Source organism: Crassostrea angulata, chromosome 3, assembly GCF_025612915.1.
Source record: "Crassostrea angulata isolate pt1a10 chromosome 3, ASM2561291v2, whole genome shotgun sequence".
NCBI classification, from domain to species: domain Eukaryota; kingdom Metazoa; phylum Mollusca; class Bivalvia; order Ostreida; family Ostreidae; genus Magallana; species Magallana angulata.
The window spans coordinates 15,349,788-15,373,646 of NC_069113.1; the positions used below are offsets into that span (position 1 = coordinate 15,349,788).

At 32.5% G+C, this 23,859-nt stretch overlaps 2 protein-coding genes, 1 long non-coding RNA gene and 1 pseudogene across 3 annotated transcripts; 3 read left to right on the forward strand and 1 right to left on the reverse strand.

Moving 5' to 3' along the window:
* Positions 1–610: 610 nt before the first annotated feature.
* Positions 611–10,714, reverse strand: LOC128175322 (uncharacterized). Its single transcript, XM_052840857.1, has 3 exons — positions 10,653–10,714; positions 5,828–6,089; positions 611–1,182 (listed from the first exon to the last, which is right to left on the reverse strand). Exons 1-3 carry the CDS (start codon positions 10,668–10,670, stop codon positions 755–757), a joined length of 708 nt encoding a protein of 235 aa, XP_052696817.1. The 5' UTR covers positions 10,671–10,714; the 3' UTR covers positions 611–754.
* On the forward strand, positions 6,966–7,813 carry LOC128175323 (uncharacterized). Its single transcript, XR_008242664.1, has 2 exons — positions 6,966–7,363; positions 7,715–7,813. It is a non-coding gene; the product is annotated as an uncharacterized LOC128175323 (long non-coding RNA).
* Positions 10,715–14,555: 3,841 nt separating the features above from the next.
* LOC128178409 (C-type lectin domain family 17, member A-like) lies at positions 14,556–19,626 on the forward strand. The gene is made up of 5 exons (XM_052845550.1): positions 14,556–14,707; positions 14,850–14,929; positions 16,823–16,910; positions 18,489–18,705; positions 19,549–19,626. Exons 1-5 carry the CDS (start codon positions 14,659–14,661, stop codon positions 19,571–19,573), a joined length of 459 nt encoding a protein of 152 aa, XP_052701510.1. The 5' UTR covers positions 14,556–14,658; the 3' UTR covers positions 19,574–19,626.
* A 228-nt stretch (positions 19,627–19,854) lies between these two features.
* On the forward strand, positions 19,855–23,101 carry LOC128178408 (uncharacterized; annotated as a pseudogene).
* Positions 23,102–23,859: the final 758 nt, after the last annotated feature.

A 23,859-nucleotide genomic window follows, 5' to 3' on the forward strand; every position in this document is an offset into this window, starting at 1 on the left:
CCTTACTTCATTTTAATGATATAAAATTAATAAATAGCGCATGAAATAAAATTAAAACTTAAATAAGCCTCCCATCCTTCACGCCTTAGGAGCTTATAAGCTTACTTCATGTGTTTTGTCTTATTTTGGATTTTAAATTTTGTGTTCACTTTAATCAACTTGATATTGTCATTTGTGACGTAATATTTGGTCATTATATTTTATAGAGCGCCATTTTCAGACAACAAAAAGCGAACAGACAACAAGAAAAAAGACAACATATAATTATGAAGCTTGACTCTGGAACGGAACAGCTGATACTTATCACTGTACCTAAACAACAAAACTGAAAAAAGTTGTTCTTAATTCAAAAGTCATTTTACATTAAGCAATGAATAAAAGTTTTTTGAGTATCATTAGACTTTACTTTTCATACCAAAAAATCACAGAAAAAAATAGTATCTAAGCCTAACTTCAGAGGGAAGATCTCGAGAGATCTGAAAGGTTCTCTTTAAGTAACAGGAACTACCTAAAACCAGGGATTATATAAAGATATACCTTACTATACAGTTTTATTCATAAAACGCTGAAGCCCACACTTAAATTTTTTTTTATTGAAAAAGCAAGTAAATCAAGACTCAAGCTTTAATGATAAAAAATTGTTTGTGTCAAGACACAAAATACAAAATGGGCTTTAAATACATCCCTGTAGTGCGCCATAAAATGATGCACTTAGTAAAAATTACAAATAACTTTTTACTTTTTCTGATTGGTTTCATACTATTGGAACGCGGTGAAAAGATTTCTTTTTTGATAACACAACACTCTTACTTTTCTCTAGTAGTGATAGCCTTTTCTCTGCTATTGCAAATCGAGTTTTTAATTCTATTTCAGAGAATTTCCAAGAAATAGGTTTGGCTATTGTTGCCTCAGATCTATTACTAATATTCATAGCAAAAGGTGGGTCAACAGAGTTGGACTTTCCACTTAAAAGTTGGTAATCAATATTGGCACAGAATTCCACAGCAGCCTCTAGAAACCTCGTCAAGCCGTATTTGTCCCCTGCCAAGATGTAGTCCAGCAGTGTACTGATGGCCAACCCTTTGTCTGGTTTACACATTGCAATCATAAAGTCTTCACAATCTGCCACAAGAGGGGACTGGTACTCGTGTGCTAAAGGCAGAACCTGCAGTACATTATTACCTGGAAGAATAAATTACCCATATATTATGCCTTATAATATTAAAACATGTAAAATAATAATATTGATAATCCTTGTACACGTTTTTTTTTTTTTTTTTTTTTTTTTTTTTTTGGAGGGGGGGGGGTATACTTTCATAAATATTTAAGTATAACATTTAAATAAACAAAATCTGATGCATTGACAACACACTAAATTAAAATTCATTCTATCGGTATTCTATCGGTAATTCACTATCGTGATCTTTAGCGTAATGGTTGATTAATGCAATGTGTTTTGTTGAGATCTAGATGCTCAGCATTTCTCGAGTCTATTCAGTTTAAACAGAGTTTAATGTCGCCGATATATATATATATATATATATATATATATATATATATATATATATATATATATATATATATATATATATATGATTCATTGTGAAAAATAAATTGTGCTCTTTATTTGTTTTATTGCAAGATCTTCTGATTTATTTGTTTACAATTATCTATTTACTAACCATATTTGAGTGTCAAACTTCGAATTATAAGCAATATACAGAACTTTGCTCACAATTCTCTGTTTATTCACAGAGCTGAGGCCATTCTTCTTTTTTTCATTTACATTTTAAATGCTGAATAGGAAATAAATGTATCAAATAAAAAAAATCTTCAGTTGAATGTAATAAACTTAATATGGAAAAAAAAAAATGACTCAAACTATATTAAAGCCGAATTGTGAGCTCTGTATCTTGCTTATAATTCTACGATTGATGCTGACATTTTGGTTGATCATTAAAAATGTCTCGCTAAACGTTAAATACTCAAGTACAAAAAATCAATGGATGATATGCTGTAACTACTTTATATGATGAATTATATGAAAATTTAATCTACATCTAAATTGATAGTTTTTCAGACACGAGTAAATAAAAATGACACCGTTCAAACAGTTTGCAAAGTTTTGACACATTTCTGTTACGGGGATAAAGGCAATAGGTAGCTATTTCATAGGAAATATTAGAGCGGAAAATCTTTCTGGTTTGTAGCCATTTTTTGTATTCAGATGTAAATAATAGGTTTACCTTAATGAAATAGAGTGGTATGCCTGTCAATACATTGATTATAATAGCTCTTTAACATATCACGTGACAACATTTTTTATTCGAGTGTATTCATCGATCAAGTGAGTAAGGTTATAAAACTACACACGAGTTCACGCCAGGTAAACAGCAGTCGTTTATTATTAAAAAGACCAATTAAATTTTTTAATATTTTTAAATTGAGGAATTGAGCGCATTGAGATACAATTTTCTTTTTTCAAATATAGGAATTTTTAAAAATAAAATACAATAACTATTACATTGTATAATATATTAAAAAAAACAACAACTAGTAAGTAGTTGAGAAGGACAATGTACCTATATATGCTTTCATATATTTTAATCACTTTATAAAGTGGGGGAAGGGGGCGAGGCAGAGCGAAATTAAGGGAATAGTTGGATGTTAACATTATACCTCTACCAAAAGTTTAGTTTTATGTCTTGCTTAGGATCTTCTTATTTTCGGTAAAAACGGTATTCCATAAAGGTACAATGTCAAAAATTAAGTTTATGCAAAAATAAGTGTAAAATTTGAATGTTTTATAGGGTATTTACTTTTTGTTATTCTACGGAGGGGCCATATCGCACAATATCCTTTGAACGCCCATATAAAGTCATTGTTGTTCAGGTAAGCGATGTCGCCCGATGGGACTCTTGTTTTATTGCTTTTGTTTTGATAGATCCAAACCTGATGTTTTTCATTTAAAAAAGTGGGGTTTTTTTTCATCAGCTGCAAAAAACAGTATTAAGGACACGTACATGTATATATCATGCATTTTTAGATAAGGTTTTTTTTTTATCCCTGTCCGCTCATCTAATTATCGAACCATGCAGCTAGGATTTAATTTCTATGATAAAGAATAAGTTTAGAAAAAGATCGGACAGTATATACAAAAATGAAAAAAATATGGTTCAACATATTAAGGATTATATCATATTAATGTGTAAAATATTTAATAAAACTTGTACCGATTTATATCATCATCAATGAGGTACTTTTTATATGCTTATTACATCATGCTTTTCCCGATATTGCAATATAATGTATTCAAATTTCAGATTTTAGTTTTAATCGATTGATTACTACATGTGCATCTAACATATATACAGAGGCACAACAGCAGATTGGAGGTGTTCTTTCACAATGTATCTTTGACTTTAAAGGAGGCAGACTTTTAGTTTTGTTTGCATAAAAACTACAAAAGAAAAACCAATTCATTTCAACTATGTGCAATATTAACTAACTTTAGTGTATATGCAAATTTTTTTGAAAATGTACGACGATCTGAATTTAAAAAGGTCATCTCAAAATACAGGTTCATGTATCATATGGATATAAAGGAAATTGCAATTTTCCTCATTTCAAAACATATTTCAAAATATTACAATATAGAATCTACATATTACGTAGATTGATTCAATGGTTTCATTCTTATAACGTACTGTACACTGTCCCGAGTTTTTTTTGCTTCCACCACTTTTTGCTTGATGTTTCGATAATCATAAATACCTTTGTGCTCAAACTTCGTTCATCCACTAATATGAAAAATGTCCAGATTATCTGTTTTGAAACGCCCCTTCTACCGCTTCAGGTTTCAAAACACAACCAAAAAAAAAAAAAAAAAAGAAAGTCTACGGGGATTTTGCATGGCATTAGCCATTAATAAGCCCGGATGATCATGTTGAAAAATTGCGCGAGGTATCCCGAGAATTACCGAATGGAGAAAAAATGTAAACAGTTCCAATTATAAATCTCCGTAAGAAATTCGTTTTTATTCCTGTGAACTTTTCTTAAGCCCCTTTCACAATTGGCGCACGAGCAGAAGCGACCAAATATTCGTGCGACCGAAAATATTAGATATGAATCGTCAACTGTTACCGAAATATTCCCATATGAAAAAAGTATTCGTACGAATTTCGCACGATCTAAGCGAGCGTTGTGCGATGTAAACGCATTGAATCTTGCGATATATCTTGCGTCTGTATGCGACTGTTGTACAATGAAAGCAACTGTTGAAAGATAATACGATATGAACGCACGAGAGACTAGGTGATAGGACGATTGAACGTGCGCCATGTGATTGAACGTGCAATTATGCGTTTCAAGGTCAGAGGGGGTATATACACCGCCCATATTCAGTAGACATACATGTAGTTGAAAGCGAGAAAAGATGCCACCCAAGAAGATACAGATATGCAGCAGCATTTATTATTAAACCTCAATATGATTATTCTATTATATCTGATTGGTCTAGAAAGTCACATGACATGTCATAGGAATGTAAAAAGCCGATATGAGCATACGATGTAGACAAATATGATTGAATCAAAAACATTTTATCATTATGATTCTCTTTATATCTCAGAACCAACTTAACCATCTATGATTTAAGAAAGAAAAGTGAGACAGTTACTTGGGAAATCAAACAATCACAACATTTATGTTGCGACTATTGAAAAGTCAAACAATATTAGAAATCAACGTATATTGTGTAATCATATGTTGCTTGCTTTAATAAAACGTTTATTGCATTAATGTTAAGGAAATATGCAGATTTATTTCCCAGAAAAAACAAATTTCTCTCGGGCGAAGCCCTCGGGAAATATGATTTTTCTTGAGGGAATAAATCTTTGATTCATACATGTATTTCCTTCACCATCATGCTAAAAACGTATATTGTAATTTTTTTTTCTGAAACAGAAATACTTATACAGGGTATATATACTAGTAACAAAGCATGACCTATTGAGACTGATAAGTCGTGCAGAGATAGTAAAACGTTGCAAGATTACATGAGACACGTTGAGCAACAGTCTCACGGTCGCAAAACAGACGCATAAACACCAGCGTTTTATCTTACGATCTTTTTAAATCGTGTACCACTCTTGCGAGTACACAAAACGTTGTCAAACTTTTGTACTAATGTTCGTGCGTTGCACTGCGATAATTTGGATCGCGTTCGGTCGCGTCTGAATAGTGTGCATGTCTACTATTCAGAGGAGACTTGATGCGACCAGAAAAACGTATGCAACGAATGCGAGAGCCCGTGCAACGTAAGCGAGGGCTCGTGCAACGTATGCGAGAGCTCGTGCGAAGCTCAAAAATTTCGATCGCAAAGTGGTGTAAAGTGGTCGTGCGCTAATTGTGAGAGGGGCTTAAGTGAAAAATGAAAATTGTTCAATGAAGATATCTTGGATATATTCCCTTTTATCGATTTCAGCTGTATTTCTTTCATAGGTATGTGTTTTTTTTTTTTTTATTAAATATCATCAATAAGTGTTGGAAGCAATAACTTGGGACAGACTATAGTACAAAGCTTAATGGTTACGTTCACGCACGAAATGACGGGAAAATCGGGTGCAAATAAAACTTTCCTGAAAAATGCAAAAGAGTTGTTCTTTATTTTGTTTTTATTGCATTAAACTTCAGAGATGTTATTTTCTGCACGCACGGTTTCAAAACAGTTTCCAAAAAAAGCTCCAAATACACGTTCTTTGATTGAATATGCAAAAACTTGCGCAATTAAATTAAAGCCGTCCCCCTTAAATCATATTTGCCTTACTATTTATGGGATGGTTCATGTTCGGATAGAAACTCTTCAGAAATTCAACAACATCTGCTGCTTTCTTGTCGACTAATGTTATCTCTTTTGCAGACCTTTCCTTGAATTGACTCTTGAACATGGTGCCGAACACAGGTGAATGTTCAGAAAGGACCGCTTTGTTGACATGAATCTTCTGATCTTCTACGATAAGAGTAACATCTGTCTCTGGAAAGCCAGGATCTACTGCTTGCTTTGTAGACTCATTATCAGCCGTTTTCGTCTATATTGTTTTGCCAAAAATACAACATTGAAATCATTTAGTCTTAAATACCTGATACATAGATAATCATCAAAATAAATGCTTTTGAATACTTTTTGTTACCGCATGTAATTAAGGAATCATTCTTTGAGTATTTTGAGGTGATAATAATAAGGTCGAGGCGTGATAAAATCCAATAAAGCCCGGCTTTATGATGGATTTGATCACGCCCCGACTGAAATTATCACCTCATTTAATTCCTTATTACTTATAATTATAAAATTTTAAGCCATTGTACGATTAAATATTTAAATATATTAAAATAAGCAAACTCCACTGGCGCCCCAATTATTTGTCATATGAAGTTATGGGTTATATAGTACAAAATCGATACGTAGTGTTATCACGGGCAAAGACACTGGAAAATGTAAATATTTGGTGATAATACCTGTTTTATATATATAAACAAGGGGCCCATAGGCCACATCGCTGACCTGAGCAACAATAGACATAATAAAATCAGCTCTAGAGAGTCATATACAAAATATCTGAGCAATGTAGCATAATAGATCATGTATAAAAAAATCCCTGCATATATATATTCTGTGATTATTATTGGGCCCCTTTGTAACAGGATGATGTTACGGTCATATTACATATTGAGCATTGCAGTTCTCGAGAAGATCTTAAACAACTCTTGATATATGGATTATAAACCTACAAAATCAATTTTTGAACCCCTTGTGAAGCCCAAGAATTTTCCTGGGACCAGAGTCTACACAATTTTAAAGAATCAACAATATACGTCAAAATGCTTGTAATAAGGAAAAACCATTTATTGTGAATAAAAAATATTTTACATTGCAAAATTGGACCCCCCCCCCATGTGGCCCAACACTACACTATCTGAACTGACTAAAGTTACATCTTTCCTAGGCAAATTGTGTTTAAGGTGGAAGGCTACATCGTCACAACATGTCTGACTTCCGTTCGAAACGCCATTGTGTTCCGGATTGATAACATTATGTCGTGGTACAAAATAGCTATGCACCGTTTAATTGAACTCTTCTAACTAAGGAGGTGAGATAGGAATGAAATCACCAAAATGCTTAGAAAATATGTCAATTTTCTTCCTGTTTAAAGCTTTTAACTAACATTGATTATCAGCTGTTTTGTACGGAAAACGTGGAATCTAAATAATATACCGTTTCCCTGCTCTGCTGCTATTGGCAATACATTTTTGTCATGTCATCTGCAACAGACGATCATACATATGTGGCGGATTATCGATATAGGTAAGCAGATGTCAAAGTTTCATTTAAACTATATATGTATGATGAATATAAAACGAAAGTACCGTAGTACGATCTCTTGAATTGATCCTAACTTTCCAAATTAAAAAAAAAAACATTTGCAGTAAAAGACTTTCATTGAAACTTTGACATTAAACATTCTTCGTGATTTTTATTCATTAAAAAATTGATCCCATGATATTTGAGACCATGTAAAATAAAGAAAGACAACTCTTAAACAGGATCTTTCATACCAAGATTTTTGCAATAATTGAGTATTTCCTTTAATTTTTCAATTTCATTCAATTTCTATTCTTCATCCCATTAACCAACGAATATTGTTTAGATTTTCAGGTTTTTGTGGGATTTTGTCCAGCAGTTTGCCTTAAAAGAATTTTTTTATATTTTAGTTTCATATTTATGTGGATTCCAATAAAAACCATACAAACTTCATTCATGATTTTTTTTTGTTTTTCATTTCTATACTTAATAACATTTCACTTTCATAAGAATTTTAAAACAGAAATGTTGAAAAATTTGATAAATAAGGGGTTATCTGGAACCAGACTGATATTTTAAAAATTCTCTAGAAAATAGTGTATTGTATTTGAGGTCTATTATTGTTGAATACTGTGCCTAGTATTGTAACAAATGCATGCAACGAAAATCTCCTACACTTATTTGGTGTAGAGATCCACCTTAAGAATATGATTTTTAAAGATTTCCCCCTATATATTTCTATGTAATAACTGTCTAGATTTTTTAGACAACAAGTATCCAGATTTTAGGAAACAGGCAATAACTACAAGACACGAATTTTTCTGCGAAACTGAACTGGTCAAATAAGACCACGTGGTTTAAATTTTAATGACAATAACAATCGCATGGTTGAACAATCACTCCACTGGTAAAGCCCCTTTCACAATTGGCGCACGAGCACTTTACATCACTTTGCGACCGGAATTTTTTGGATTTGAACGAGCTCTCTCATATGTTGAAGGAGCCCTCGCATACGTTGCACAAGCTCTTGCATTCGTTGCATGCGTTTTAGTGCTCGCATCCAGTCTCCTTAAAACAGTGGACATGCACATTATTCAGACGTGACCGAATGCGATCCGAATCATCGCAGTGCAACACACTAACATTAGTACGAACCCTTTACAACGTATTGTGTACTCGCAAGAGTGATGCACGATTTGTAAAGGTTGTACGATGAATCGCTGCTGTATATGCGTGTGTTTTGCTACCATGAGACTGTTGCTCAACGTGTCTCATGTAATATAACAACGTTTTACTATCACTGCACGACATAACAGCCTCAATAAGCCTAGCTGCAGGACTGTAGCTCCCGGTCTGAAAAAATTCGGATGGACGACCTGGGAGCTACAGTGCCTCCTATAGTAAAAAACTGCAATTTACGGCGCACAAAAAATTGCGCTAAGTTTGGACTTATTAACCTTATTTTCACACAAATTCTGTAAAAATAATTAGAACCATAAAATTCTTCAGCAAATTTACTACTATTATCATCACTTTACTTGCCTCAGACTTTCTCTTAAACATGATAACCGACCTCGGAAAATGAAGTATGTTAATTTACGTCGAGATCGAGAGTCGCCATTTTAAAATGTAAACAAACTTGCACCACTTTAATTAACAGGGCTGGGCATGCTGGGGATGGTGTTTAAAAGAATATCAGAGGCAAGTGAAGTGACAATATCTGTAGTAAAATGTCCGAGGAATTTTTTGGGATTAAATATTTGTACAGAATGTGATCGTAAATGATATTAATCAGTCAAAGCCTAGCGCATTTTTTTGTGCGCCGTAATTAAATTGCAGTTTTTTACTATGGGAGGCACTGTAGCTCCCAGGTCGTCCATCCGAATTTTTTCAGACCGGGAGCTACAGTCCTGCAGCTACAATAAGCCATGCTTTGCCACCAGTATATATACCCTGTACAAGCATCTCTGTTTCAAACCACAATTGACAATATACATTTATTGCATGATGGTGAGGGGAATTTTTCCTAGAAAAATCATATTTTCCGAGGGCTTTGCCCAAGGAAAATTTATTTTTCTTGGGAAATAAACTTTCATATTCCCTTAACATTAATGCAAAATTAATGCAAAATACGTTTGATTCGACGAACAACATATGATTATACAAAATACGTTGATTTCTAAAAATTATTTAAATTTTCAATAGCAATAACGTGATTGTTTGATTTCCTTTGTAAATGTCTCACTTTTTTCATAATTTCGAATCATAGATAGTTAAGTTGGTTTTATGATATAGAGAGAATCATAATGATTTAACATTTTTTATTTAATTATATTTGTCTTCCTACGAAATCGCCCTGTCACGTGGCTTTCTAGACCAACCAGATATAATAGAATAATTATATAGACGTAGGAATTGTTAGGAATGTATTATGATTTAGAAAGTAAATCACTTTCTAACCGCCGCTTGTGTTCGATAGACGCAATGGACGCCGAGGCAGTACAGACATATTTATCTTGCATATCAACATAACTAAGTTGCATGTTTACATACATGTAAATAAGTCGCATGTCAACATATTTATCTCGCATGTTAACATGAATTAGTTGCATGTCGACATGGATAAGTAGCATATCGCATCTTGGATATCACATGTGGGTGATTTATGAGATATTTTGAATTTTTTTTATAAGTCCCATTTAATTGCAATTTTCTTGCATGTCAACATAGTTATGTTGCATGTTGACATAATTATCTTGCATGTCAACATATTTATCTTGCATGTCGACATATTTGATAGAAAAATAACTTGCACATAAGGGGTAGAGATATGCCACCATAATAATTAGAGGTATTAAGACGAAAACTACGTCATAATAGCCGATGATTAACGGAAATGGGTTTGATATGACACCAAAGATTGCCGGAGAGGGGTGTAATATTATACATATATCACACCCCTAGGGTTTATATAACACGGGTAGGCAAATTTTCGGTTTATATCCCACAGGGCGGAAAAGGGCATATTTTCTATAAGTATACGATATATATACCGAAAATTAGTTTCGATCGCTCCTCGATATCTCTTGATATGTATGTACTCTTTCTTTTAACAGCGGGTAAAAATCAAAAAGAATACACTCGAAAAGATGATAACATTTTTCTCTAATAGTATCTTTAAAGAGATAATTTTTTTTTATAACAAACACTATTCACATATACTGTATCTAAAATACCAGAATATCAAATTACCTAAATATTATTTTTTTTCTCTGATTTGAAAACAACTTACCTGCTGAAAGCCGAACATGATCAGATTTAGGGACACGATCTTACTAAACGTGAATGTCTGAATAGTTTAATTAAACGGTGATTCTTTTTAAAACGTGTTTGTCATGTTTGCTCCAGTATAAAAGGGTGGTTTTTAAAAAGACGAAGAACACAAAAAGTAAAAAGAAGAAGACTTGATCGATAAATTAATAAATCATATTTGACGAAGACACAAAGGACGGCCAATGCACGTAGTCGACAAGATGCCGAACAATTTGGCAAGAATTTACATTCAGTGTATATTTCCCCTTATGTTTGCATTGGAAATCTGCGACGCTCAATTTTCTATAACTATTTACATCTACCAAGTATTATTTCCACTATTTCTTACGGAAACTTATGGTTAATTCATAGCTCTTTCGAAACAGCCAGACTGAAACCTTTACGCCCCGTTTATCGATTGGTCGAAATCTACAGCGGCTGAAACTGACAAGAAATTGACAGGACTGAAATTGACACCTCCTGTTTATCGATTGGTCGAAACCTACAGCGACCTAAGAAAAATCACGGACTGCATGAAATGTTGTCAGGCTTAAAGTCTCACAGGAGACGATTTAGCTGTCTCTTTTAGCTAACGTACAATATACTTATTTACGTTAACAGTAATTTAGTGAATTTTACTAACTTTTCATTTTCAATTTATTAATCAGTTAAAAGAAAGATGTTAATATACATAATAAAATGCTTTCTTTGATGATTCAGGCGGGTTATAAAGGTAGCGATCATTGCAGAAAAATTTACATAACCCGCTAACGCAGGTTATGTTGCTACCTTCATATCCCGAATGAATCACCAAAAAAAGCATTTTATTGTTAAATGAATACACTTTGCTACAGTGGTAACAACGTTATTGTTGACAAGCCAATCGTGTTAAATAGTTCGTGTAACGTGGGTGATCGTTCGTGTAACGTGCGGGATCGTGCGTGTATCAGGAAAATTGGTTTGCGTTTTTTATCGTGCGTGTTCGTGCGTGATCGTGCGGTTTTTTTCGTTTTGTAACTTTTTTACGGAATGCCAGGATTTATTCTTAAAACAAAGACAAGTAGTTTTTGTAAAACAATGTGAATTTAAAACTTTTTATTATATAAGAACATTGACAGTTGTTAACTTTCATTCTCTCTTTCGTCCTTAAATACATTTTTTTTTTATTTCTATAGCTCATTCAATCCTTTGTTCGGTCGAGTTAGTTTTGCTTAATTTTACAATCAGCCTATATCAAGCATCAATTGTCTCTTGAAAAATAATTTCAATCATATTAGCAAAAGCGACACGTTGAATGAAAGCGGCTAAGCTTACCCATTCCCCGTTTTAAACTAAACGATTATTCCCAACGTTTTTCTTTCAAATGAGAATACGATACGCATTATTATCTAGTAGATTGTATACACATTTGTTTGAAATAAAATTTATTTAAACGCTTTAAAATTTAGAATGAATAGAAATAAATCAATTATTTACTGTACATTATGAAAATATTGGATGTGAAAAATCGAAATTCTATGGAACAAGGTAACAAATTTACCTGTATCACGCAAAATTAAATCGTACGTAAGAGAATTAAATTACATAAACAGTCAACTCGTATGTAAATAATTTCGTGTAGTTTATGCATTATCTTCATTTCAATTACACGTTATTTTCTTTAACTGAAGTTAATATTTGTTATGGAGACAAAATATTAATTTGTGTGTGAATCCTATATATTTGTGTATGGGTGTGTAAAAGTGTTAACTCGTAAAATACAAAACAGTGCGTGACTTAAGTACATGCCGCTTTTCAATAACACACAAACATAAAGCAATACAAATTAAAGAAATACGTTTCCTTAATTCTAATCTTAAAAATTAATATTGATTTTGCGTGTTTAATGGTGTAGAATCGTTCGGTTGCGTGTTTTATCGTTTTTGTTCGTGTATCGTGAAGATTCAGTAAGTTAGTGATCGTCCGTGTATCGTGCGTGATCGTTCGTGTATCGTGCGTGATCGTTCGTGTATCAGAATCGTGCGTGTCGTTTGTCAACAATAACGTTGCTACCACTGTAATTGATGCGCATTGAGCACAAATATAAACGTTTTCACGTGTTTAGAATATATTTCTGTAAGATTAAATGAAACATTCAATCTTACATGACCAATTTAATATTCACTTTTCAAAATTAATCTTATCCTACTCTTTGATAAAAAAAAATTTTTCTTTACAAAGTTTCTCGCACTATATTTTTAGTCGCAGAAGAAAACTAAATGCATGTAACTTTAAAATGGCTGTTCCATGTATGTTTCATATCCCTGACTGAGAGCGTATTTAATGGCTTTTAAGGGACGATACATATATATTTCATACAAAAAGACATAAATATGAATATAAATATAAACATTCAATGCTTATTTTTGGATGTCGTCGAAAAACATTCAAAGCTTAAATAAACAACCAATACAATACAAACAGCTTAGCTAAGGAAAGTAAGTAAAATTCACTAAATTACTGTTAATGTACGTAAGTACGTTAACTAAAAGAAACAGCCAAATCGTCTCCTGTGAGACTTTGAGTCTGACGTCGTCATGATTATTTCGTGCAGTCCGTGATTTTTCCTAGGTAGTTGTAGGTCTCGACCAATCGATAAACTGGGCGTGTCAAGTTTGGTCCTGTCACTTTCTTGTCAGTTTCAGACTCTGTAGATTTTGACCAATCAATAAACGGGGCGTTTAGATTTCAATCTGGCTGTTTCTATAGAGCTATGAATTACATGTAACTATAAGTTTCCGTAAGAAATAGAGGGAATAATACTTGGTAGATGTAAATATATCTCTGTAAACAACCAAAATATGACTCATACATGAGTTACAGAACGCCGAATATAAAAACTATCAGTATACTTTAATTTTGAGGGAAATATTTCACCAAATTTACCTTAAAAAAATACTGACTCTTAAATGTACTCATACACAATATCAACTCCAAAGTATTAACAATACCTACCCTCCCGGGTTAACCAGAAATATGCAAAATGATTTAAATTTTGTATGAAGGAGCGCAGAAATATAAATATCACAAATTGTATTATGGAAATTCTATAAGCATTCAAATGTATTGAAAAGAATTTCTACTGTGCAATAGAACACATATTGCATTCAGCACATATGCAAAGCCTTTTCGATATTAAAACTTTTTAATAATAAAACTCAATTTCAAAAAGAAGACAAAGGACATGGATGAACTAACATAAACTAATATTTAGAGATATATGGAACAAAAGAATTTTCAAAATTGATTTCCCTTTTTCAAACCGTAAAGTAATCAAAGCTCTATCATGAAATTATATATTATCTATAGGATGCATGGGTGAACGATTGTGTGTCTCCAACCTAACTTCACTTTACGACACAAAAATTAAAATTTACAAGAGTCTTGTAATCATTGTTGATTAGGGTTGTTCATATCATATGGTAGATTAAAACCACCTACATGAACAATTTCCGATCAAGTCTTATAGTTATGATGAGACATTATTGTCTGGACCAATAGATAAGGAATGATATAATCACATGTGTCAACTTGATTAATAGCCAATATAATCGAGTTATCCTGCCATTTAATTTTCCTAGTAAAAATGTATGAAAAAACCCCAAGAATAATTTCACCTGTTTATAATCCATGTAAGTCTGGTTAGTTAAGTACTAGTAATAACTCTATATGCACGATTTTAGCAAAAAGAGATTATGTTGTGGTGATTTACAATGTTACAAAACATGCAGCTCACAAAGGGTTGAACATTGAAAAACACACCTCTATAGAGTGTTCTTTGATGTTAATTTTTAGTTCGTTAATAGTTACTGAGTTATTAATTCACTTAAGGAGTTGGGGCGGGCGGTACGAAGTGTACCTTGCAATCGTCCCAAATATCTTATCAGTATTCTATTTCCCTGTAAAACCAGTGGGAGTTTTTTTGGATTTATTTTAACCGTTTAAAGATGGCACTGAAACTTCTAATTTCAGTGTGTTTACTGTCAGAAATATATGGTAGGTACTTTATAAGTTTTTAAAACTATCAATCTAATGCTAAGATCGAGATTCCTCAGAATTGGCCCAGAAAAGAGAGGGTCATTATTATTTTAATCCCACTTTCGTAAATTGAATACGACTTTTTTTTTTATTATAATAGGCTGCTATACTGGATGGGTGCCCTATCAAGGAAAGTGTTACTTTTTCAGTCATACAACAGCTTCCTGGGCAGACGCTGGTGTAAGTCAGAAGCCGTTTATTCTTATACATCTTAAACAGACCAAAACTTAATTGATCTTTAAAGCTGCTTGGTTCGATTTTATATCAAATTTTGTGTTCGCATTTAAACGATAGTTTTGCTGAGAATTACAGATACAGGGCAGACACGAAGCATCGTTTTTGAAAGTTTGGGGGTGGGTTGGACTCATTAAAAAATCTTGACAAGCCCAAAAGAAAATCATGATAATTCAAAAAATTAACTTTTCAAAAAATCGTGAAAACCCAAATCGGAAGGGGTGGGGTGCATGCTGCCCCTTCAATTTTATTGTTAATTTCCTTCATTTCACTTCAGTTGAGTACATGCTCACCAAAAAGTGAGGAGGTGGGGGGGGGGGGGGTAACTCTATATTGGTTAATTTTTATATAGTCAATTGAAGATAAAACTTTGCAACGAAAAAAGGGGGGGGGGAAGGGATGCAATCTTACGATTCCCTTTTCTTAACATTACCATGGTGCATTTGGGTGGGGTTTTTTGTTTGCTCGTAAAGAAGTTATTTTTATATACTCTGAAATATTTAAATTTGAAACGAGATCGATTCTGCTGGTGTAAACAGGCGAAAGCCTGTAACTTTCTAAGAAAATTGGTTTGTATGGAAAATTATTTGATTCTTTAAAATTAAACCAAAACGTTGGACCAAACAGCTTAAAAGTTGAATATACATTTTCTAATTATCGAGGTTATTTATTGTTGTACGATGGTCATTAAAAAAATACGAGGAAATACGAAGACAATGTAGCTGTCTATCATATATATATATATATTTTTTTTTTTATAAAAATCACAACTAACATATTAATTTATGCAGTTACACTTCTTTTTATGGTATACAAAGTTTCATTTCATTTGATGAAAAGGTGTTTTTGTTATACAATTTTAAACAGCATGTTTCGTCACCACGGCGCATGGTATCGTTCAAAACATGACGTCAAGATGACGCACGTACAGTTAATAAAAATACCCAATCTTTATATCACACTAAGCCTCGTTTGCTTTTAACTTTACAACTATAAACAACACTATAGTACTTGCCATCTTATTTGTTCACATTTGTTCAAAAATCATAAGTTAGTTTTGGGGTTTTTACAGGTTTTTTTTTTTACCGTATGTCTCTTCGTTTGCAGTGTGAAAACCCTGCACGTCAGATGAAGTTACTCATTCTTTTGACCAAAAAATCACATAAACTCTGTTTTCTGTCCAAAAATCAGTTACTGCAACACCCACAAAATATATTCCCGTTAAACGCATATGTGCAAATAATTTTTGACATATGATTTGCACTGTTGAGCATTTGTACCATTTGCAAAGGTTTTTCCGCGAGCTTAATCCGTATTGTTTGTATCTTTATTGCGCCGTGACGTCGGCGACGTTAACTTATTTAGTTATGTTAAATAGGACAACCTGTCTTTAGTAACCCATATCTGTTCAACGAAACTATATATCTCGTCATTTTATTTAACTTAAAATAGCAAGACAATACTCAATTTGAGGTTTCAATATTCTTTGGTTTAAAGTCCAATTTGTAGAAATATTAGAAATATTAGTTTCGCCATCATATGTTTTTTGTTGACATAACATAACTTTTGACCGTGCGCCGTGACCGCATTTTGGCAGGATTAAATTTTGAATACTAGGAGTTCTTAAAAATAAAGACATATGTTTAATTTTTAATTTCAAACTATTTAAAACTACTGCTAAACTATTTCTGCCAAATTTAGTAATAATATGACGTTAAGTAAAAAAGCTATAATAGTAAAGTCCTTTTTTGATTGACCGTCATATTTCTAGCCAGCAATTTTTTCACATAGAAGGACGCTTAAAAATACCATGTTCGACTGACTTTTGTTTCAATACAGAGTATATGTGCGCAACTTGGTTCCAAACTTGCTGAGCCAAAATCCAGACAGGAAGCCAACTTTCTTAAAAGTCACAGCCAGTCGTTAGGTAACACTTTCTTAAAAGTCACAGCCAGTCGTTAGCCAATAGGTAACATACACACTCGCAAACATATACGCACGCACGCATTTACTGGATGAAAATTGCATGTGGTATTAGAGATCTGCTTCATGAACAAATCATACACTTTTTAACTTGAAAAAAAGTAAAGAAAATGAATGACAATACTTTATTAGCTGTACTATTACATATTGTATAATTTTTAGATTACGAATCAATGCATGTCAAATACTGTATTTCGAGATTTCAGTGCAAATGACAAAACAATGGACGGCGCCGATCCTCAACTAGCATTTGGCAGCCAACAGTTCAGTTCAAAGACAATGAGTCATAATTGCCGATAACCCTGAAAGGTGGACAGCAAATGGCTTGTAAAGTATTTCTTTATCACAAAGCCACGACTTTGGGGATACTGAATACTTTTCTGATTTCATACAAGTGCAAAACAAGCAATAAAAGAGAGACAAATGTTGTAAAAAGCAAGATAATATTAAGACTGGGGTAGCCTATCCTGATATTAGCAATCAACATTACAAATATATATAAATTACAAACAATATATAAAATTGGTGAATTAAGGAACAGCGAGGTTGGATGTTATAATGTTGATGCTATTGTTGACTTGTGCAGCTGTGATGGGATTGATTAAAATGGGAATACAGAAATAGGACTAGTAATCTGGCTTGCATTCTTCTTTGATAAATGAACTTTCCAAACACGGTGAAAAGTTCACTTATCTTGAAAGACAGTATAGAAATGAATGACTGTTCTGTCATGGCTATATTGTGACATATGGTATAAATTTTAGAAAATAACGAATCACAATTGAATACTGCATTAATATAAAGAAAAAATGTACAAGCATTTCGAGATTACATTTCAATGACCAATCATTGGATGGCGCCGATCCTCAACTGGCATTCGGCAGCAAGTTCCAGGACTTCCTATTTTATACCGCTGCTGTCAGCCTAAATGACATTAATAATGTGACGTTGAATCCTATAGAAACTAATTTAGCTGTGTACCTTGGAGATGATTGAAGAACCAACAATTCATTATATCCACAGACATGCAAGCCTTGCTTACAACTACATGTAATAAGATTCAGATGCTTACAGTTAAATAAATTTGGGGACGATATATAAAATATGAATATATAAAATTTGAAAGATGTCTTCAGTCTCAGTGTTACCATGCAAGTACATGTAAGTTGCTGCACCAGTTCTAAATACTGACGTGTCCACACTCTGAAATGCGAAGGCTTGTTTGAGAACTGGGTTGAATTCATTTAGTGATAACTTAGAGGAGTTGTGTCAATGTGACAAAATAACTGATTAATCTTGCATTTGAATAAGACAGCAAGTTGTTAAATAGCAAATAATTGTTACCACACAAGTTTATGTTCAAAGTTGTGCCAACAATATTTTGATATATTATGGTTTTTTGTTATAATTAATTGTTTGATTGAATTACTTGACAACTGGATGTTGTGGATTTTAAGAGCATTATGGTGACCGCAACTTCGGAAAAAAACGGTATATTATAAAAATGTTCTTTTACTAACAGACAAGAGTTTTTATCTGGGGATATCGGATCTGGTCGAGGAAGGCATATGGGAATACTCCTCAAGTCACGAGCCTATCACGTTTAACTTGTTTCATCCGGGAGAACCTTGCTGTTACCTACGTGAGAACTGTTTGATTATGTGGGAACCGTTTCATGGAGACTGGGCTGATGTCACTTGTTCTGGCCCCTATTATTATGTTTGTGAGGTCGATGACGGGTAGGTATACTATAATTCTAGAACTGTGGTTTTATGTGTTATTTCTCTTATAGAAAATAAATAAACGGGTTTATCCGTAATTATGATTATGTAGTTTTGCGTTTGACAATACAATCAGTGATAATTAGATCTACTAGTATGTATATCCAATCAAAATCTGTAGCACAAGGCAACTGTATGAATTGAAACTTAAGATTAGGTTACACTGTGCAATTATATATTACATGTATTTATGGACAAAAATATTTATTTTTACTGGAATGAAATAAAATAAAATAAAATATTCTATCTATTCCTAATATTGAATACACGTAGTTAAAACCACTTTTGAATATAACGGTAATTAAGTTTCCAGCACAACATATTACCTCTTTAAAACGAAATTTGAATACGATTCTCCTGTATGTAACAAAAATGTTTTTCTAGCTCAGATCTAGAGAACTCGAAAGTGATAGGATATCACTAATTGTTTGAAAATAATGAACAACATATTTACCACTTGTCTGAATATGCATCTCGAATTTTTGATAGTTTGAAAAAAGATGTCAAACCCTGGGCTATCGTTCTGTCGGAGTTATTCAACAACAAATTGATATTTATTCACCGTAGAATTGATGACATTTTCTTAACTTGATAAAGGATCGAATTTGATTTGTAAGATCAAAGTACACATTTTTGCCATACATTTGGTTTGCAAAATGTGTTTTTTTTACTTTGCTCAATTCTTTAAATTAGTAAAGTTAGATATTTTTTTTCTCGTGAATTTTATTTAGTGTGTTTCATATAATCTGTACAAATATAGATGTTGTCATTTACATGTACCCTCTTCTTTGAATATTTCAGAGGATCTCCATCTGTCATCGGATAAACATTTACAGAGAAAGCTGTCAATTTCATGAAATAAACAGGATGTAATTGTAATCAGGGCGATTAATATAGTCTCCCAAATGAATGAGGCCATCACTGAGGGCAGAGATAACCGACATAACTTTACAAAAAGATTTAAAGCTATAAGTGGGCATCAACCCTGACAATAAATTACTGGGATGTAAAATAAATAGAAGTTTTTATTAATGCATGATCGTCAAAATATTAGGAATGTTTAGGAAAATTAACTTTTGATATTTTTCCTAAATATGAAATAATCTTTAAGTACCAGTCCATATAAAAACCAGACAAACTTTAAAAAATGTGATACATGGTATATCATGAAATAAACTTTTACAGTGTAATTTGGGTTGGACTTAATTAAAAAATGATATGTTTAAAATTTCAAGGAATTTGCTTAAGTGGTTTAGTAAAGAGAGCATTTTAAAGTATGCTGACTTTTTTCTGCAATGCCTATTATTTCTATAGTATACATAGTAGCTTTGGGTTTAATTTCTTACAAAGACCAGATACATGCTAACAAGATATGTGTGTAATATATTCATTTAAATGATAAACTATCGATTTCATATTAAAATTCCGTGGGCTCTATTACTAAAAGATTTTTACAACTGTCTAAACAATAGGAGTTTAATCCTTAAGATTATCTCCCTTTCTGGAACTCTTCTGAATTAGAAACAAGATTCCGTCCATTAAAAATGGCAGACGACTGTCATCCAAATTATGCATTTAAAAACAAATGCAGTTTTTCTGCATTTTCGAACATCACATGCGGATTATCAGCGTTTTTCCCATCTGAAAGGGAATTTGTTCAAATTTCTGACTGTGCAAAAGATGTAAGCGGGCATCTTAGGTCTTTAAAACTTGGACAGGACAGCATTCCATCTGAGGGACATTTACTTCTGCTCAGAATTGGATTATTTTCGCCTGTTCTGAATAATTTTAATATATGCCCTAATCATCGTGCAAAACTCGGTGTAAAATAGAAAAGACACAGTGTGAAGTGTTCATATCCAGACCATTCTCACAATGGAAAGATGGAACGGCCAGTGACACCACAAATGTCTAGATTCATCCTTGAGCACAAAGGAGAGTTAGTGCCTGTTGGATCAGGTTAGTTTCAGGATAATTCACTCTCAATTTTTTTTAAAAAAAAGTGATGGTCTTTTAATATTACCAGGATCAAATCCCCCAGGGGGTCTATTTTTTTAAACTCTCAACACTGTTCAAGATAAAATATTAATTTTAAAAATTGTTTTCACTAAAGTAAATGAAGGGCTTTCAAGATTAATTTGTGCAGATTGTGTTAAGATTAATTACAGATGTATAGTGTTATGTAAATATTGTTGTTATTTCAGAAAATGCTGTAATATGCTCTCAATATATTTACTTATATCTTTTTAAAATTTTTTTAACCTTTAATTTAATAAGCAAATCTTGCCATTAAATTAACTTCAAAGTCTTCTTTTACTGTCCAGGCATTTGTCGGAGATGTAGATTTGAATTGTACAAGGAGATGGAAAATTCGAACAAGATTGAGAATGAAGTAAGATATGAAAAGTTGACACAGTAATATAAGAGGAATGGATATATATATATGTGCAATTATTTCATTTATAGTTTGAATGTGGTTAAATAAGATTAAATTGGTTTGGATACATTAAGTTCTCCATGTAGTTGTTAATTATTATATTTTACAGTTACCACCAAAGTGTACACATCCAGATGTATTGACACCAATAAAGATTGAGGACACTAAGGAAGTTAATGTAGATATGGTACACATGGATATTTTTATTTTAAAATCATCAATGATGATTTATTTTATCCTATATCACTGTATGTGTAATTTGGTTAAATCAATGACAATCAAGAATATGCATATAAAGATAATCAGCTTTCCTTATTTTTGATTATGTATTTCATGATTTTAATTAGAACCTGATTGATAAAATAATTGTGCATTTTAATTGAAAGTTTTATTTTTATACAGGAAGAAAAAGATGAAATTTGGAAAACTGATGATCACCTGGAGATATTTTCTGATGAAGATTCAGTGGGTGTAAGTATCTGTGATGACTATACTTGAACTGATTACAACTTTGGTCGTGGTGTACTTATAAAGCATTTCAAAATCAACTCATCATTTAATTAACTTTTACTATCAAAACACTGATAATTTATTATATGAAAAAAATGTACTACATAAATTACTTGTTTAATTTTTATTGGGCAATATTCACTTGACATGTACTAACAACATATTTATGATAAAACCTACCAGGTAAATGGATGTTAGTTTAAATCAAGTTAATATATATGTATGCAACTGTTTAAAATTTGTTAACAATGTTGACTAAATTACACTTATTCAGTAGTTGTAGTAAAAATATAGCTCTAGTTATAGATTTTTGGTTGTAAAACTGATTTTCTTAATTTTGACAGCTTCTTGGTTCTCAACCATCATCACAATCCTCATCTTGGAGTGAAGAAAATAACAACACTCTAGATATTTTCAATAAGGCTGTAACTTTGCTTGGACATGGGAAGATGAGCCCACTTAAATTCAAAGTACATCAGAGGCTGGACAGCCTTAAGTCCTCCACTACAAGATTGCTTAAGAGAAAAGCCACAGAAGCAGTCAATTTAGTTCTTGAGAGTATGTTTTATTTCTTTTTTGTAACACAGTTAGTTATATAATGCTCTATTAAGACTCTCTCTCTCTCCCCCTCTCTCTCTCTATCTCTCTCTCTCTCGCAGACTCTCTAATAGGACTATCTCTCTCTCTCTCTCTCACTGACTCAGACTGTTTGTCTTTCTCTTATTGGCTCAGACTCTCTCTCTCTCTCTCTCTCTCTCTCTCTCTCTCTCTCTCTCTCTCTCTCTCTCTCTCTCATATATTTTAACTTTGAACTGATTTATATAATATCTTATCTCTCTGTGAATCAAGATTCTCTTTCTCATATTTATTTTAACTGATTCATATAATATCCTATCTCTCTGTGAATCAAGATTCTCTCTCTCTCTCTCTCTCTCTCTCTCTCTCTACCTCTTTACCTCTCTCTGAAATAGTAGTAGTATCTCTCTATCTTATGGTGACTTTAGATCTGTCTTTCTTTGTCTCTTTTTCTTTCTCTCAAAAACTTTATTCATTTATATATAAAATCTATACTAGTAGTAGTACATGTATATCTATATTTTACAATGACTCGATATTTGTCTCACTGTTTCTCTTTGTCTCTCATATATTATATTTGTGCTCCATATTTACAGTTTTTTTTTATTTTAGGTATAGCTCCAGGACAGGGAAATGAATTGTTAAAGCTCATTCACGAGCCAGAGCAGCAGCAAGAAACAAGCTCTAGCAAACTTGATCAACTTGTTGTTAAACTGTACTGTGAAAGCACAGACAAGGCTGTTAAGAAACGACTGTTGTCCATGATTGCTTGCTCTCATACAAAAAAACAGCTTCAGCAGATCATTCCCTCAGTCACCATGCATGCTATAAATGAGGCAAGGAAACATGCTGTTGAACATTCTGAAGGTATAGTAATTCACTTTCATCACTTTATGACTTGCACATGTATTGAATGTGTGTGTTATATTCATGCCAATGTGTGCTTTAAGAACATTATAAGTGTAATTCATTATTAGCTAGAATAATGATAAATATTTCTAGATTTTTTAATTCCTTAATTTGATTGCTTCATTTTGTGCCCAAATAACTTGTGAGTAAAAACATGTTGAGAATTAGCTTTGTTAATTACATTTAATCCATTTATTACAGGTGCTGAGGTTCCTAAACAGAAACCAGTATTTCATAAGAAAATTGATCTCATGAAATTGGACCATGCACTGGATTTTATCTTCAATCCAGCATTTCATCAGGTATCTATTAATTGTTTTGTATGTATCATGCAGTTCTTTGCAATTATGTACCTCAATGTAATGATAAATCTGTATCAGGTCATGCAAATTAAGGTTTCACTCATGATTTCACTTTGTGTATGGCAGCTCTCTGTGTCTGCAAAAATAACCATGATTCTCTCTAACCAAAACCATTGGCAAAATGATTAATTAATATATTCATTTTAATTGAACTCCTTAAGTGCTATTCAATAAAATATGAAAATATAATTATAACATGTATTTCATGTATTTCAATTATAATAATTCAGATCATGAACGATGATCATATAAATGTACTATAAACCAAGTATTATATCCTTGTGTGATAAATATTCCTGAGTTCCAATGATTGCATAA

What these genes read in the sequence shown, in the direction of transcription:
- LOC128175322 (XM_052840857.1), bottom strand. An exon ending in CATGAACCATCCCATAAATA is followed by an intron (nt 1,183 to 5,827) that starts GTAAGGCAAATA and finishes TTATTCTTCCAG; the next exon opens with GTAATAATGTACTGCAGGTT.
- LOC128178409 (XM_052845550.1), top strand. Translation starts at nt 14,659, where the DNA reads ATGGCACTGAAACTTCTAATTTCAGTGTGTTTACTGTCAGAAATATAT. An exon ending in TTTACTGTCAGAAATATATG is followed by an intron (nt 14,708 to 14,849) that starts GTAGGTACTTTA and finishes TTATTATAATAG; the next exon opens with GCTGCTATACTGGATGGGTG. An exon ending in CTTCCTGGGCAGACGCTGGT is followed by an intron (nt 14,930 to 16,822) that starts GTAAGTCAGAAG and finishes GTTTCAATACAG; the next exon opens with AGTATATGTGCGCAACTTGG.